The 17,797-nt window shown below is 46.2% G+C and overlaps 1 protein-coding gene across 1 annotated transcript in view; it reads left to right on the top strand.

Moving 5' to 3' along the window:
- The window catches only part of skor2 (SKI family transcriptional corepressor 2), a gene marked incomplete at both ends in the record, with an annotated part of 111,838 nt that overhangs the window by 25,193 nt on the left and 68,848 nt on the right, over positions 1-17,797 (top strand). Inside the window, one exon of the mRNA XM_083641138.1 lies at positions 13,719-13,929. Coding sequence (XP_083497264.1) covers positions 13,719-13,929 — 211 coding nt within the window. The remainder of the gene's footprint in view (positions 1-13,718; positions 13,930-17,797) is intronic.

Raw genomic sequence — 17,797 nt, 5'->3', positions numbered from 1 at the left:
GGGGGGGGGGGGGGGGTGTTTTGCTCAAGGGAGAAAGATGGGGAGATACATTCTGAAGATGTTATTATTATACCTTTACCTTGTTTTGGGCTCACAGCAGTGCATGGGGACTAAAAAAAACACACACACACACACACACACACACACACACACACACACACACACACACACACACACACACAGACACACACACACACTCACACACACACACACACACACAGACGCACACACAAAAGCAAGCATACACACAGGGATGTGCGCCCACATACCCACACATACCTGTATAGTCCATACAGCTACATATACACAAGCACATCTATGGTCCATCCATACATTCATACCTTTCTAAATGATCCTCGTTGACAACATACAAACAACTACTATGGAATTATTTGCCTATCTAAATGCAAGAGGTCGTTCAAGCAATTTGAGAGCATGATTTATCAATTTCACGTTCAGATTTTGCACCCTTGGACTCAAAAAGCCCCCGCGTGTGCTTCAATCTGCTCTGCTTGTCTTCAAACTGTACGCTCACACTCAAAAGTGTTCTGCTTGGACAGATTTCCTGCTCCCCTGCTCACACTTACATTTGCTCAAACTCTGTGCCTGCATGTAAATGTCCTCCCCTCCCCTCCCCCTTCCTCTCCTCCCCTCCCCTCCTCTCCTCCCCTCCTCTCCTCCCCCTTCCTCTCCTCCCCTCCCCTCTCCTCTCCCCTCCCCTCCTCTCCTCCCCTCCCCTCCTCCCCACCTCCTCTCCTCCCCTCCTCTCCTCCCCCTTCCTCTCCTCCCCTCCCCCTTCTCCCCTCTCCTCCCCTCTCCTCCCCTCCCCTCCCCTCCTCCTCTCCTCCTTTCCTCCCCTCCCCTCCTCTCCTCTCCCCTCCCCCTCCCCTCCCCCTTCTCCTTCAAACTGCTTCTGTGCGCTCTTGAAACTTCTGCTCTTGGATCTCTTCTCTCCTCTCAGATTTGTTGTGCAACAATCCTGTCAGAAATCCACAGCCAATAGAATGCCAGGATAGTGTCACATGATCGCTGGGTCGGGGGTCATGTGACACTATCTAAAATGTTTCTTACTTTTCTGTCTCCGCCTCTTCCTTTCTTCTTCCACAAGCTAAAGACCGGACAAGGGCTGACAACACCATTCATCTGGTTTGTATACGCACAGTCTCGAGCCGGCGCAGTACCACGTGCTGACCAGCAGGCGCAGTACCCAGGTGCTGACCACCGGCTGGAGTATTTGCTTTGTTCAAGGGCAACTTTTTGGGCCGGAAAAGGCGACGTGAGGCGACGTAACTCCGCCTTCGTTACCGCTAGCTCTTTGAAGTTGGGTTGATGTGTTCCAGGCTTTAAATGTCTTGTCCACAAGAAGTCAAAAGTAAGAGTAAAGGTCTTTGCACACACAGTGTGTGTGTGTGTGTGTGTGTGTGTGTGTGTGTGTGTGTGTGTGTGTGTGTGTGTGTGTGTGTGTGTGTGTGTGTGTGTGCGTGTGCGTGCGTGTGTGTGTGTGTGTGTGTGCGTGTGTGTAAGAGTAAAGGTCTTTGCACACAGAGTCCCAATTGTTCGCTGCGTTTTTTTAATCCATCATCCGGAGAAAAAAAAACGTCACGCACAGATACCTTGCACACTGAGTCCGATGCGATAATTATCCAATATTCGTTGGAAAATTTGCAACGAAAAGAAAACCGCAATCCTATTGATCCAGAACAGCGGCTGGCAGTGTGTCTGTGTGGCTCTCTCTCTCTCACTCACTCACTCACACTCACAGACACACACACACACACACACACACACACACACACACACACACACACACACACACACACACACACACACACACACCGCGTCCCGCATTCCAAGCTCATCTGCAATCACCCGGCACATTCTGTCTTTTAATTCCGAATCTCTGTATTCCTGCTTTGTCATAAAATGCTTTGTGCTCGGAGACGAAGTGAATTAACTTCTCAGACGCCATTCTTCATTGTGAATAGCAACACTACGGCGGCTCTGGGTGGTCAAACACCTGTCAAAACGCTTTTCATGGATGGAACCTCGTCCGAAAACTTAAATGACGGACATAATTGTCGGACTCGGTGTGTCAATGATGATTGACACAAATGAGGTCGTATTCTTTTTATTTTTCGACTGACTCGGTGTGCAAAGTCTTTAACAGTAACAGTAACAGTGTGTGTGTGTGTGTGTGTGTGTGTGTGTGTGTGTGTGTGTGTGTGTGTGTGTGTGTGCATGCGTGTGTGCGCGTGAGTGCGTGCGTGTTTGTGTGTGTGTGTGTGTGTGCGTGTAGATCACCTGCAGCAGGTTGAGGTCATCAGAGCCGTGTGATGTCCATCGTTCCTGTCAGCGCACGTTTGATTGTACACACACCTCGCCAACGCCCGCGGCGTCCGGCTGTTATACTCCACGCTATACAGGAGCCATCGCTCTGCTGCTGTCACACACACACACACACACACACACATGCACACACACACACACACACACACACACACACACACACACACACACACACACACAGGCACAATGTGACAGAAATACATACTTACACACACTCACACACACACACATGGTCCAGCGGACACGCAGATCACTTACACACTCCCTCCCACCTCAGACACACACACACACATACACACACTCACAACAGACAGCTTACACTGAAAATGAAGCTAATCCATCACCTGGAACACACACACACACACACACACACATACACATAAACACACACACACACACACACACACACACACGGCAGGCGTCGTCACCTTCACAGCTCACCTATTATCATTGTGGCATCCATGCCTGCTGGACACTATGACTGCTGTGATAAATTCATAAACACACACACACACATCAACACACACATACACACACACACACACACACACACACAAACACACACACGGCTACCACCAGGCCCAGCAGCCAGCCACCACCAGTCCAGGCCAATCCTGCAACATCCAGCCTGCTACCGCCTGAGACATTAGGCCCAGGCTTTGCTGCCCAGCTACTACCACCTCAGTAAGCTATAGCCTGGGCTCTCCAACACATTGTATACTTTCGTGGTGGGTTAAAATGGCCCTTTTCATTATTCTAGCCTTTCTTTCAATTGCTCTGGATCCTAGGACTTTTACTAACTCCAGGCTTCCTCCTGTTCACGAGGTATCGCTATCTCAATCAATGATTGTTCCCTGTAAAGGTTCCAGTTTTACTTTTGATCATTTTAGTGTTGTTCTAATTTTATTTTTTACCAATTCTAGTATCCACGCGTGTTTTGTACAGTTTACTACTATAAAGCTCCTTCAGGATCACTTTTTAAGGTCTGATAAACCATGTGTGGCTTCCTCCTCTTCAGTTAAGGATGCCCCCAGTGCTTTAATCAGGAAAAGGTGCCTTATTTTTCTATTGCTAATGTTATCTGGCAACATCAAGCCCAATCCGGGCCCTGTCCAAATGGTCGATTCACAGACGCAACCCCTAATGCACGTTTGTAAGCCTTTTACTGTAAAGGGGCTCCATTTCTTACATCTTAATGTTAGGAGTTTGCTTCCAAAGATTGACGAGATCAGGGTCTTACTTAAGTCTACTCAAGTAGGTGTTTTTTGCGTTTCAGAAACCTGGCTTGACGCCAGCATCAGTGACTCTGAAATACATATTAACAATTACTCTCTTGTGAGGAAGGACCGCAACCGGAATGGAGGAGGAGTTTGTGCCTTCATTAGAGCTGACCTAAACTTCACTTTGAGGTCTGACCTTGATTGTACTATGTCTGAAATACTCATGCTCGACATTTGCCCACCTAAAACCAAACCCATCCTTCTGGGTGTATGCTATCGTCCCCCACTGCAAAATTTGTTTTATGACTTGCTTGAAAGCACTCTTTCCTTATGTCCACATTTTCTAGAGAGAGAATGTATCCTTATGGGTGATTTCAACACTGATATAACAAATAAATCCTGCCCTACTCTTAGTGGGCTGGATAGATGTTCTAGAGCATTTGGTCTCACTCAGCTGATTCATGAGCCAACGAGAGTGTGCGATTTATCTAGTACCACCATTGATTTAGTCTTAGTCTCAGACCCAGAGTCTATCTCTCAGAGTGGTGTCTTAACATATGGAATCAGTGACCACTTTTTGACCTTTTGTTCTAGAAGGGTTCCTAGGTCCCATTTTAACTCGCACAAATTTATTAAGGCCAGGTCCTTTAAACGATACACTGCAGCTATGCTAAACGAGGCTATCCGTAAACTGAACTGGTCATCCGTCACTGACACGGTCGACATCAACCTCGCCTGGATGAATTTTAAATCGCTGTTCATCTCAGCTATTGATCTAGTAGCACCCGCTAGATCTGTCAGAGTCAAGCAGAGATCCCACCCATGGTTTAACCAGGAGATCTTTGATGCCATCTGCGCTAGAGATAAAGCTTTATCTGTTTTTAAACATTCTAGAGACCAAGCAGACTTTCAAATTTATAAAAATCTCAGGAACATGGTTCAGCTCAATGTTAGAGAGGCTAAATCTAACTTTTTCTTGGACCAGATTAAGGAGAATAAAGACAATCCTAAATCCTTGTGGTTAGCCCTAAAAAGTCTGGGCTGTACAGTCAAATCCAATCCTAACTCCAGTCCCTGTATATCCCTAAAGGTTGATGGGAAAATTGTCAGCGAAAAGAAAGAAATTGCTAATCATTTTAACCGTTTCTTTACTTCTATTGCTTGTAAACTTGTTGATTGCCTGCCCTCTGGCCCAGTAACTTTTGGCCGGGACCGTCTATTTGAGTTTTATTCACGTCTGGGTGTTAAACCTAACAATTTCTCATTTAAGCCTGCTTCGATTGAAAGCATCGCCAAGCTTCTGAAAAGCCTTAAGTGTGCCAAAGCCACGGGTCTTGACAACATTGCAGCCAGGTTTCTTAGGGATGCAGCCGATCTTATAGCCCCACTGGTTGCTTATATTGTCAATCTTTCCATGGCGCAAGGCAGTGTTCCGGACGACATGAAACATGCCAAAACAATCCCCCTTTTTAAGAAAGGATGCAGGACCGACCCAGGCAACTACAGGCCAATATCAATCCTTAGTGTCACCTCCAAGGTCCTTGAAAAAGTCATTCATCAACAGCTTTATGAGTATTTAACTGTCTCTAAACTGTTATTTAAATTCCAGTCTGGCTTTAGGAAGTCCCACTCTACAGATTCATGCTTGCTCTTCCTTACTGATTTTATTAGAACAGAAATGGATGCTGGCAAGCTTTGTGGCATGATCCTGATAGACCTCCAAAAAGCATTTGATACCGTTGACCATAATTTGCTTTTTTCTAAACTGACTGCCTTAGGCGTTAGTTCCTCATGTTTGCGTTGGTTTATCTCCTACCTTTCAGGCAGAGACCAAATAATAGACCTTTATGGTCAATTCTCTACTGCGTTACCTGTGACATGCGGAGTGCCTCAAGGGAGTGTCTTAGGCCCTTTACTGTTCTTAATATACATAAATGACCTACATTCTGCTTGTAATGTCAACCTGTTTCTGTATGCAGATGATTCTGCCATCCTGTCCTCCGACAAGGACGCGGAGAGGCTTCAATCCACTTTAAGTGATGAATTTAAAAGAATTAAATCATGGCTAACAGATAACAAACTCTCGCTTCACATGGCCAAAACAGAATATGTTCTTTTTGGCTCCAAACCCAGGTTATGCAAATTGGTCTCGCCCACAATTGTCCTCGAGGGTCAGTCATTTGTAGCTAAAGCTTCGGTCAGCTACCTAGGTTGCCACCTAGATAGTAGCCTAGGAGGCGAAACTATGGCCCTGAAAACTATTCAAAAGGTGACTGGCAGAACTAAATTTCTAGCCAGGAAAGCTCCCTTTCTAGACCAGTCAAGTCTTTTTTTGTTAGCCAACTCTCTCGTATCCTCCTGTTTTGATTATGCCATCTCTTCTTGGTATGGAGGTCTGACCAAGGTTCTAAAAGAAAAACTGCAGATTTCCCAGAATAGACTAATAAGGCTTACCCTGGATTTAGCCCCTAGAGTCCATGTGGGCAAAAGTTTATTCTTGAAGCTGGGATGGCTCCCTGTGCATGCTAGGTTTGTCCAGTTGCAACTTAACATGGTCCACAACATCTTAAACAACAGGGCCCCAGATTATCTTAGCAGTCACTTCCAGAGATGTGGAGATACACACTCCCACAACACTAGAGCCAGCACTGCAGATCTGCGGCTACCTGGTTTTAGAACAAACATGGGGAAATGCTCCTTTAAATTCGCTGGGGCTTCAAACTGGAACATGTTGCCCCTCCAGATAAAAGATATAAACAGTCGTGGTGTTTTCAAGAAAAAGGTCAAATCATGGTTTTTAGATAAAATCCAAGATTAGGTTTTAAAATATGTTTTTGATACTGTTGTATTAACTGTTTGTTTTTATCTTATTGTTTTATTTCTTTTATGATTGTATTGCTGCTTTTGTGTTTAAGACCAAGGACCACAATGGAAATAAGTTCTTGACTTTATTGTGCTCATCCTTGATGTTTATTTTATTTCAATGTCTCATGTCTGTACTCTGTCCAGCACATGTAATCTTGATTTTTTTAACCATCAAATAAATTCAAATCAAATCAAATCACACACACACACAAACACGCACACACACACACACACACACACACACACACACACACAAACACGCACACACACACACACACACATCAACACACGCATACACACATCAACACACACATCAACACACACACACACACACATACAAACACACACACACATGCACACACACACGCACGCACACGCATCCATGCAGCGGTACAGAGACACAAGCAAATGCAAAAATAAAATTCAAAAATGCGAAAATCAATACCCTTTTTTGTTTTACTGCAAATTTGGATATTATTCCGATGAAGACAATATGAATAAGCTACTGCCATCTAAACAGCATTTTCTGATGACCTTAGAACACCCATCATTTTTGTCATTTTTAAGATATTTCACATGTTTCTGAGTCATGTAAATCACGCAAAGGTGATATGGGACCCCAAATCCAAACCTAAAGGAATCGTGGGGGGACATTTGAACATTCGGAGTATAATATCAAAAGGAGATCAAATCCAGCATCTATTGACGGACTCTAACCTTGATTTCTTAGGTCTGAGTGAAACATGGCTTAACTGTAATATCGCGACCAGCATGATTGATGTTCCCGGATATGTATGCTATAGAAAAGATCGAGCAACGGGTAGGGGAGGGGGTGTATTGTTTTATGTCAGGGATACTTTTAAATGTAGCGAGATTAAACTGGACACATCATTAGAATGTTTAGCCTTAAATGTAATATTGTCTCCCAAGATGAATTTTAACATAGCAATCCTGTATAATCCACCGTCACATGACATCTCTTTCTATCATGAATTAGATGAATTGTTCAAACTGTCTAACTTCCGCTCTGAATCAATTTTTTTTGGAGATTTTAATATAAATTGGTCAGATAAAAGTTGTAAACAAAAGTTGAAAATGATGTTGTCAAAACATAATTTTCAACAGATGGTAAAAGGTCCAACAAGAATCACTCGATCGAGTAAAACCTTGATTGATTTGATAGTCACAAACAGACCCGAACGAGTCACAAGGACATACAATTTATTAACGGGCCTGTCTGACCACAATATGACCCTGATTACTAGAAAACTAACAAAACAGCGTCTACCAGTGTTTGTAAATGAACATAAACCAGGGAGTGCCTTCATTCCCAAAAATAAAATGCCACAATTTGAAAACGAACTAAATAAAATTGACTGGAATGACGTTTTACAAACCAATGATCCAGATAACTGCTGTAACACTCTGCTAAAAACTCTCACAGAACTGCTTGAGAAATATACACAGATCTTTAAAAGCAAACAAAGAAGAGTCTCTTTACCCTGGCTGAATAATGATATTCGCAAGTTAATGAAAAAAAGAGATCTAGCATTGAAAAAGTCACTGCTCACCAAAGTGAATACAGACCTCCTTATTTTTAAAGACTTAAGAAACATGGTTGTAAGGGAGCTGCGTAAGGCAAAAACCACTTACTTTACACAGCTGATTGCAGAATCTGGAGGAAATAGCGCCTCTCTCTGGAAGCACTTAAATAGCCTCACTAAACTTAAACCCAGTGAACAAAAATCAATAAATGAGCTGGAGGTGAAGGGAGTAATCAGCACTGATAGTACAGAAATAGCAAATGAATTTAATAATTACTTTATACAATCAGTGGAAGAGCTTGCAGACAATTTTGAACCAGTAACGACACCACATGTTATTATGAAAGACTCATCACAATCCTTTTATATTAAAGAGGTTGACCAAGAGAAAGTGGGTAGAATTATCAATAAATTAAGTAACTCAAAGGCAAAGGATCTGTTCGGGCTGGATACTGCTTTTATTAAAACACATAGCGCCACCCTGATCAAACCTATAACTCATATGATAAACACCTCCATAAGAACTGGTAAATTCCCACAAAGCTGGAAAACAGCAACCATCATACCAATTTTCAAAGCTGGAGCACCAATTCTAGCTAGCAACTATAGACCAATTGCTATTCTACCCGTTTTCTCAAAAGTCCTGGAAAAAGTTGTTGCAGAACAACTCATTGACCACCTAGAAAGCAATAAACTTATTTACCCCAAACAATTCGGATTCAGGGCAGGGTTTTCAACGGAAACGGCTAACTGCTACCTCACTGAAAACATCAAGAGTTCACTGGACAAGGGTAATGTAGTGGGAGCGGTGTTTTTAGACCTTAAAAAGGCCTTTGACACCGTAAACCACAAGATCTTATTAAATAAACTTACAACTTTTAATTTTTCAGAGCAAGCAACCGGCTGGTTTGCTTCATATCTCGGCTGTAGAGAGCAATGTGTTAAAATCAGAGGAAAACACTCAATCCCCCGACAATCAAGAATGGGCATTCCACAAGGCTCGATCTTGGGGCCTTTGCTCTTTAGCTTATACATAAATGATCTACCAGCATGTTGCAAAAGTGCTGGTTGTCAAATGTACGCTGACGACACAGTCATTTATGTATCAGCTAAAACCCCTTTTCAAGCAGCTGAGATACTAACTAATGAAATGAAGGTTGTATCCCAATGGCTCAAAAACAACCACCTAACTCTGAATCTCACTAAGACTGTATCTATGTGTTTCTCCATAAGAAGGAGAGCACAAGACAGTCTCATAATACAAATAGATCAAGAGGAAATAAAAGAGGTCAACGATTTTAAATTCTTAGGTGTCATCTTGGATTCTCAACTCAAATTTGACAAACATGTGAAAAAAATATGCAAAACAGTCAAGATCAATTTGAACTGCTTTAGAATGATAAGACATTACATACCTCTCAAGGCAGCTCAACTGTTCATGCATGCCATGATATTTTCTCACTTATCTTACTGTGTAACTGTATGGGCCCAGGCTTCACAGGCAACTGTCAAACCTGTCACATCACTGTACAAACAGGCACTGAAAATAATGGATCGAAAACAAATGAAATGGCATCACTGTAAAATTCTACACAAGTACAAGCTGCTCAGTTTTGACAGCTTCATTAAGTTTTCATTTGTCAAGTTGATTTTTAAATGTGTGAATAATCTCGTCCCAGCCGTACTTTCACCATATGTCACAAAAATAAACAGCAATAGAATTGCCACAAGGGGATCAGCGAATGGCAATTGTAGAGTGGCCCAACGCAAAACTACCTTCGGTCAGTCATCCTTTTCAGTAAAAGGGATACACATGTGGAATTCCCTACCAACAGAAATAAAAATGCAAACTAATCTGAAAAGCTTTAATGAAAAGGTGAAACACTGGCTGAAGCAAAATCAAACCTGCGACCATTGATTACTGATGTAGTGGTGTAATTCTACTGTAAATCTTGTATGATGTAGTAGCATAATTTTACTGTAAATTTTGTATGATCGTGTCACAATTTTTATGTTTGCACTTTGTTTAGATTATGTTTTTTATTAGAAAAGCCTACCCAGGGACAGGGATTGCAAATTAGCCTTGGCTAGATATCCTATATGCATCGCATATGTTTCCTGTTCTTGTAACTTGTTACAATGATTCTTGAATTGTCCCTGACAAATAAACGAATAAATAAATAAAATGTTCTGACAAGGTTGATTAGGCACACCGTTTGCCAAGTATTTCTTTGACAAATAACTTAATTTTGTTTAAGTTCAAAAAGTTAAGTTCGTTGCTCAAACAGAACGATGCCGTATGACTCAATTCAATGCTATCGTATGTTATGTCAATTTGATTCTGAGGACGAGCTGGCGTGCTAACTAGCTAGCTAACTGTTAGCTATGTTAGCTAAGCCCGCTGGCTGTATGTTTGTTAGGCTCAAAATGCCACTGACTGACCATTCCAAGACATGCTCTTTCCAATAAGTCCATCAGTAATAATGTGGCTATTGCTTGCAGCTAATCTAACTTGTGCAGTTTTCCCGGGCGTCTCTCCGTGGTGTATATTAGCACAGAATCAGATGACGTGAACAGCAGGTGTGAGTACCAGATCTGCTCGCTCTACCGGATCTGCTCGCCTCGGCGGCCACGACTACAGATGAAGTTAAACTCTCGCAACATTTATTTTCAAAAAGGCTCATGGTTATGAGAAATGCTCCTGTAACACTTGAATCCTGATCATTAAATGGTTTATATGATTCATATTTCAATGTATTAATCTTCCCAAAGGTCTGATAACATCAGTAGCTTAGCTTGTTAGCTAATGTAAAGCTGTCGGACATCCGATCTGCTTTAACCCAAATAAGGTCATAGTCAGAGTAAACAAACAAATAGCCCAAATTAAGACAAGTCCAGCACTAATTTCCCTAACATACCACTGTATGTTATCTTAACAACAACAGCAGCAATGTTGAAGGCTGTGCAGGTGTCTGTGGTGGTGCTCTGGTCACAGTGTGTTGAAGGCTGTGCAGGTGTCTGTGGTGGTGCTCTGGTCACAGTGTGTTGAAGGCTGTGCAGGTGTCTGTGGTGGTGCTCTGGTCTCACAGTGTGTTGAAGGCTGTGCAGGTGTCTGTGGTGGTGCTCTGGTCACAGTGTGTTGAAGGCTGTGCAGGTATCTGTGGTGGTGCTCTGGTCTCACAGTGTGTTGAAGGCTGTGCAGGTGTCTGTGGTGGTGCTCTGGTCTCACAGTGTGTTGAAGGCTGTGCAGGTGTCTGTGGTGGTGCTCTGGTCCCACAGTGTGTTGAAGGCTGTGCAGGTGTCTGTGGTGGTGCTCTGGTCTCAGTGTGTTGAAGGCTGTGCAGGTGTCTGTGGTGGTGCTCTGGTCTCAGTGTGTTGAAGGCTGTGCAGGTGTCTGTGGTGGTGCTTTCGGCAAATCGGACCACGCCTCCATTCTACTAGTACCCAGGTACCAACAAAAACTAAAAAGACAACCCCCAGCATTCCGAACCGCCCACTGCTGGTCAGACCAATCAGACGACATCCTGAGGGACTGCTTTGACCAAGTGGTGTGGGAGGAGTTCAAAGCTGCAGGAGACCTGGGCGAGTATGCAGATACGGTGTCATGCTTCATAAAGAAGTGTACCGACGACATAGTCCCCACAAAAAGAGTCAAAATAATGCCGAACCAAAAGCCTTGGGTCAACAGCGACGTCAGGGCTGCCCTTCACGCCAGGACCACCGCCTTCAGCTCTGGCACAACTGACCAATACAAGCAGGCACAATATGCCCTCCGGACCGCTATAAAAATAGCACGGAGAGATTATGGAAGGCAGCTGGAGTCAAAACTGGACACTAACAACCCCAGACACCTGTGGAGAGGGCTCCATGCTGCCACAGACTTCAAAGAGGTGAAACGACAGAACCCCAGCACGTCACCCACCCTACCGGACGAACTCAGCGCGTTCTACGCTAGGTTCGACCCCTCTGCCAGAGCGCCTCCCCTCCTCCCCTCTCCCCCTCTCCTCCCCCCCATCACCCCCCCCTCCCTCCTCCCCCCCACCACCCCCCCTCCTCTCCTCCCCCCCACCTCTCCCCCCCCATCACCCCTCTCCTCCTCTCCTCCCCCCCCTGCCACCTCTCCCCCCCATCACCCCTCCCCCTCTCCGCCCCCCCACCACCCCTCCTCCTCTCCCCCCCCCCGATCACCTCCCCTCCCCCCTTCCTCCCCCCCACCCCTCAGCACCCCCACCCCCCCCCCCCCATTCCCACCTTCGTGGACTACAGCTCAGCATTCAACACCATAGTACCCTCCAGGCTGGTAAGCAAACTCAGGGACCTGGGACTAAACACAGCGATGTGCGACTGGATCCTGGACTTCCTGACAGACCGCCGCCAGGTGGTGAGGGTGGGCAACCTCACCTCCTCCCCGCTGACCATCAGCATAGGAGCGCCCCAGGGGTGCGTCTCCAGCCCCTTCTGGTACGACCTCTACACCCACGACTGCGTGGCAACTCAAACTTCAAACACCATCGTGAAGTTTGCAGACGACACAGCAGTCGTGGGGCTGATCTCGGGGGGCGACGAGACGGCCTACAGAGAGGAGGTGAGGGTCCTGGAACAATGGTGCCAGGACAACCACCTCTCTCTGAACGTCTCCAAGACCAAGGAGATCATTGTGGACTACAGGAGAGGGGGGGCACACACCCCCCAATCACCATCAACGGCACAGTGGTGGAAAGGGTGGACAGCTTCAAGTACCTGGGAGTCAACATCCACCAGGACCTGACCTGGGCCGGCCACACCGCCACTGTTGTCAAAAAGGCCCAACAGCGAATACACGGACTCAGGCGCCTGAAGAAGTTTGGGCTAAGGAAAGAAATCCTCAGGGACTTCTACAGAGGCACCATTGAAAGCCTGCTGACTGGCTGCTTCACCGCCTGGTACGGGAACTGTACCACCATGGACCGCAGGGCGCTACGGAGGGTGAGGCGCGCGGCCCAGCACGTAACAGGAGACGAGTTGCCAGAACTGCACAAACTGTATAACCAGCGGTGCCTCAGGAGGTCCCTGAAGATCATCAAAGACACAAACCATCCCCACAACAGCCTGTTCTCCCTGCTACCCTCAGGGAGGAGATACAGGGTTCCAAAAGCACGCACAAATCGCTTGAGGAACAGTTTCTTCCCGCAGGCCACGAGACTCCTTAACATACACAAATAGTGTAGTAGTCGTACCGTACCGTACTGCAGCTGCTACCATTATGTATGCCTAATGTTTAATTGTATGTCTAACAAGGTACATGCTATTTGCACCTGTATGTCAATTACGTCGAATTTAAAATGTCTGAACACGTCTAACGTATGCACAATGCCTAATGTTTAATTGTATGTTTAATAAGGTACATGCTATTTGCACTGTATGTCAAATACGTCGAATTAAAATGTCCGAACACGTCTAACGTATGCACATGACATGTGCACCTATGTGCAATGAATATGCCACTGACTTGTCTTATCGCTATTCTGCCTCATTGCCTATTGCTGCTTAGTATTGCTTATTGATGCCTATTTCTTATTGCCTATTGCTCATTGCTTGTTGCCTATTTGTACTATGTCGTAAACGGAGTCCACAGCACAAGAATTTCACACGTGATACTTGTACCATGGAGTGACAATAAAAATCTTGAATCTTGAATCTTGAATCTTGGTCTCACAGTGTGTTGAAGGCTGTGCAGGTATCTGTGGTGGTGCTCTGGTCTCAGTGTGTTGAAGGCTGTGCAGGTATCTGTGGTGGTGCTCTGGTCTCACAGTGTGTTGAAGGCTGTGCAGGTATCTGTGGTGGTGCTCTGGTCTCACAGTGTGTTGAAGGCTGTGCAGGTATCTGTGGTGGTGCTCTGGTCTCACAGTGTGTTGAAGGCTGTGCAGGTATCTGTGGTGGTGCTCTGGTCTCACAGTGTGTTGAAGGCTGTGCAGGTATCTGTGGTGCTCTGGTCTCACAGTGTGTTGAAGGCTGTGCAGGTGTCTGTGGTGGTGCTCTGGTCTCACAGTGTGTTGAAGGCTGTGCAGGTATCTGTGGTGGTGCTCTGGTCTCAGTGTGTTGAAGGCTGTGCAGGTATCTGTGGTAGTGCTCTGGTCACAGTGTGTTGAAGGCTGTGCAGGTATCTGTGGTGGTGCTCTGGTCCCACAGTGTGTTGAAGGCTGTGCAGGTGTCTGTGGTGGTGCTCTGGTCTCACAGTGTGTTGAAGGCTGTGCAGGTGTCTGTGGTGGTGCTCTGGTCTCAGTGTGTTGAAGGCTGTGCAGGTATCTGTGGTGGTGCTCTGGTCACAGTGTGTTGAAGGCTGTGCAGGTGTCTGTGGTGGTGCTCTGGTCTCAGTGTGTTGAAGGCTGTGCAGGTGTCTGTGGTGGTGCTCTGGTCTCACAGTGTGTTGAAGGCTGTGCAGGTATCTGTGGTGGTGCTCTGGTCTCAGTGTGTTGAAGGCTGTGCAGGTGTCTGTGGTGGTGCTCTGGTCTCACAGTGTGTTGAAGGCTGTACAGGTGTCTGTGGTGGTGCTCTGGTCTCTCAGTGTGTTGAAGGCTGTGCAGGTGTCTGTGGTGGTGCTCTGGTCTCAGTGTGTTGAAGGCTGTGCAGGTATCTGTGGTGGTGCTCTGGTCTCTCAGTGTGTTGAAGGCTGTGCAGGTGTCTGTGGTGGTGCTCTGGTCACAGTGTGTTGAAGGCTGTGCAGGTGTCTGTGGTGGTGCTCTGGTCACAGTGTGTTGAAGGCTGTGCAGGTATCTGTGGTGGTGCTCTGGTCTCAGTGTGTTGAAGGCTGTGCAGGTATCTGTGGTGGTGCTCTGGTCTCTCAGTGTGTTGAAGGCTGTGCAGGTGTCTGTGGTGGTGCTCTGGTCCCACAGTGTGTTGAAGGCTGTGCAGGTGTCTGTGGTGGTGCTCTGGTCTCAGTGTGTTGAAGGCTGTGCAGGTGTCTGTGGTGGTGCTCTGGTCACAGTGTGTTGAAGGCTGTGCAGGTGTCTGTGGTGGTGCTCTGGTCTCAGTGTGTTGAAGGCTGTGCAGGTGTCTGTGGTGGTGCTCTGGTCACAGTGTGTTGAAGGCTGTGCAGGTGTCTGTGGTGGTGCTCTGGTCTCAGTGTGTTGAAGGCTGTGCAGGTGTCTGTGGTGGTGCTCTGGTCACAGTGTGTTGAAGGCTGTGCAGGTATCTGTGGTGGTGCTCTGGTCACAGTGTGTTGAAGGCTGTGCAGGTGTCTGTGGTGGTGCTCTGGTCTCACAGTGTGTTGAAGGCTGTGCAGGTGTCTGTGGTGGTGCTCTGGTCTCAGTGTGTTGAAGGCTGTGCAGGTGTCTGTGGTGGTGCTCTGGTCCCACAGTGTGTTGAAGGCTGTGCAGGTGTCTGTGGTGGTGCTCTGGTCACAGTGTGTTGAAGGCTGTGCAGGTGTCTGTGGTGGTGCTCTGGTCCCACAGTGTGTTGAAGGCTGTGCAGGTGTCTGTGGTGGTGCTCTGGTCTCAGTGTGTTGAAGGCTGTGCAGGTGTCTGTGGTGGTGCTCTGGTCCCACAGTGTGTTGAAGGCTGTGCAGGTGTCTGTGGTGGTGCTCTGGTCCCACAGTGTGTTGAAGGCTGTGCAGGTGTCTGTGGTGGTGCTCTGGTCCCACAGTGTGTGAAGGCTGTGCGGGTGTCTGTGGTGGTGCTCTGGTCTCAGTGCGCTGAAGGCTGTGGCTGTGTTTCATGGCTCTCTCATCACTGGGCTGTAAATTCAGCGGATGGCTCCTGTCTCTGCTATCGATCCGCTCTGTCACCTTGAACTGGGTATTGACACAGGGGGCGCCCCTCCCGGGGGGGGGGGGGGGGGGGGGGAGCAATTTACCCACCCTCAATTATGACATTCATAGATGATGTCACAACAGGGGCTCAGGGCTGCAGGACACACACACACGCACACACACACACACAAAGGCACACAGTCCGTCAAGGGATTGAATCCATTTGTTTGAGCCTTACGCACACACACATTCATACACAAACGCACACACACACGCACACACATACACAAACGCACACAGACTGCAGTTAAGTGACGGTTGGTTTCACTTTGTGTGTTTTGTTTGTGTTTGCGTGCGTGCGTGTGTGTGTGTGTGTGTGTGTGTGTGTGTGTGTGTGTGTGTGTGTGTGTGTGTGCGTGCGCGCGCGTGTTTGCATGCGTGCGTGTGTGTGTGTCACTTCTGACAGCCTATCTAATGTCTGCTGTCCTCTCGTTCCCCAGACAGATGGTTCACTGGACCATGTCATTAGCAGAGTACAGTTGCACATAATAATGTCATGTTCAATAGCACATATTAATAATACTAGTGTGATAGTGAGAGACGAAACACGTCCGGCTACCTGCTGAAACTTCCAGGACCCTATCTAGTGTCCAGTGATACCAGGACCCTATCTAGTGTCCAGTGATACCAGTACCTATCTAGTGTCCAGTGATACCAGTACCCTATCTAGTGTCCAGTGATACCAGTACCCTATCTAGTGTCCAGTGATACCAGTACCCTATCTAGTGTCCAGTGATACCAGTACCCTATCTAGTGTCCAGTGATACCAGTACCCTATCTAGTGTCCAGTGATACCAGTACCCTATCTAGTGTCCAGTGATACCAGTACCCTATCTAGTGTCCAGTGATACCAGTACCTATCTAGTGTCCAGTGATACCAGTACCCTATCTAGTGTCCAGTGATACCAGTACCCTATCTAGTGTCCAGTGATACCAGTACCTATCTAGTGTCCAGTGATACCAGTACCCTATCTAGTGTCCAGTGATACCAGTACCTATCTAGTGTCCAGTGATACCAGGACCCTATCTAGTGTCCAGTGATACCAGTACCTATCTAGTGTCCAGTGATACCAGGACCCTATCTAGTGTCCAGTGATACCAGTACCTATCTAGTGTCCAGTGATACCAGTACCCTATCTAGTGTCCAGTGATACCAGTACCTATCTAGTGTCCAGTGATACCAGGACCCTATCTAGTGTCCAGTGATACCAGTACCCTATCTAGTGTCCAGTGATACCAGCCACATAATTACTTACTGTCCTGTCCCGTTTAAACCATGTTCAAACCACATAACTGCAGAAGAGAGATGACTGTAGCTTTAATAGAGCAGTGATTCTCACCTTTTTGGCTAGCGACCCTTAAAATTAAGTGATTTTGACTCTCACGACCCCACCCCCTCCCCCCTCATCACAAGTGTGCAGAGTTCAAACAAAGAATGACTCCTCCCCCCCTTCAGGTTGTTCAATTTAATCAGAAGAGACCTATAGCCGGAACACTGCCTGGTATTTCACCAGAGAAAACACTCCCCAAAAATTGAGGAATAATAATCTGAAAAATACACACAATAAATAATAATACACTTGTACTGTATAGTTGACTTTTTTTATCAGATAAATCAAAGCCATTCATTTCATGCAGTAATCAACTTGTCTAGACTTGAAACTTGCTTGAGACAGGTAATCCATCACACTGAACTTTCTGCCTGGTTTTATTTGTATTTATTTGTTTTATTGTTTGATTTTGTTTGATTGCTGGCATTGATTTGAAAAGTCTAAATGTCTTGATGCCTTCACATGCTGATGGAAGCTCCGAAATCCAGAACTTCCAAGTCGGCTGCCCTACAGTGTTGCATTCATGTGAATTCTTATTTCTTTCAGTTCTTTATCAAAAATAAGTTGCAAAGCGGCTTGATATGCCATCAAAGATACGATACCACACTACGTCATATACAGCACAGTACAGTACTACAGTACACAAAATACACTCACACCTAAAGTCCTCAAACCCACCTGACCTGCATTGGACTGTGGGAGCGA

Source organism: Poromitra crassiceps, assembly GCF_964638095.1.
Source record: "Poromitra crassiceps genome assembly, chromosome: 8".
NCBI classification, from domain to species: Eukaryota; Metazoa; Chordata; class Actinopteri; order Beryciformes; family Melamphaidae; genus Poromitra; species Poromitra crassiceps.
Note: the sequence above shows the minus strand (reverse complement) of the source record. Positions and strands in the feature narration are given on the sequence as shown.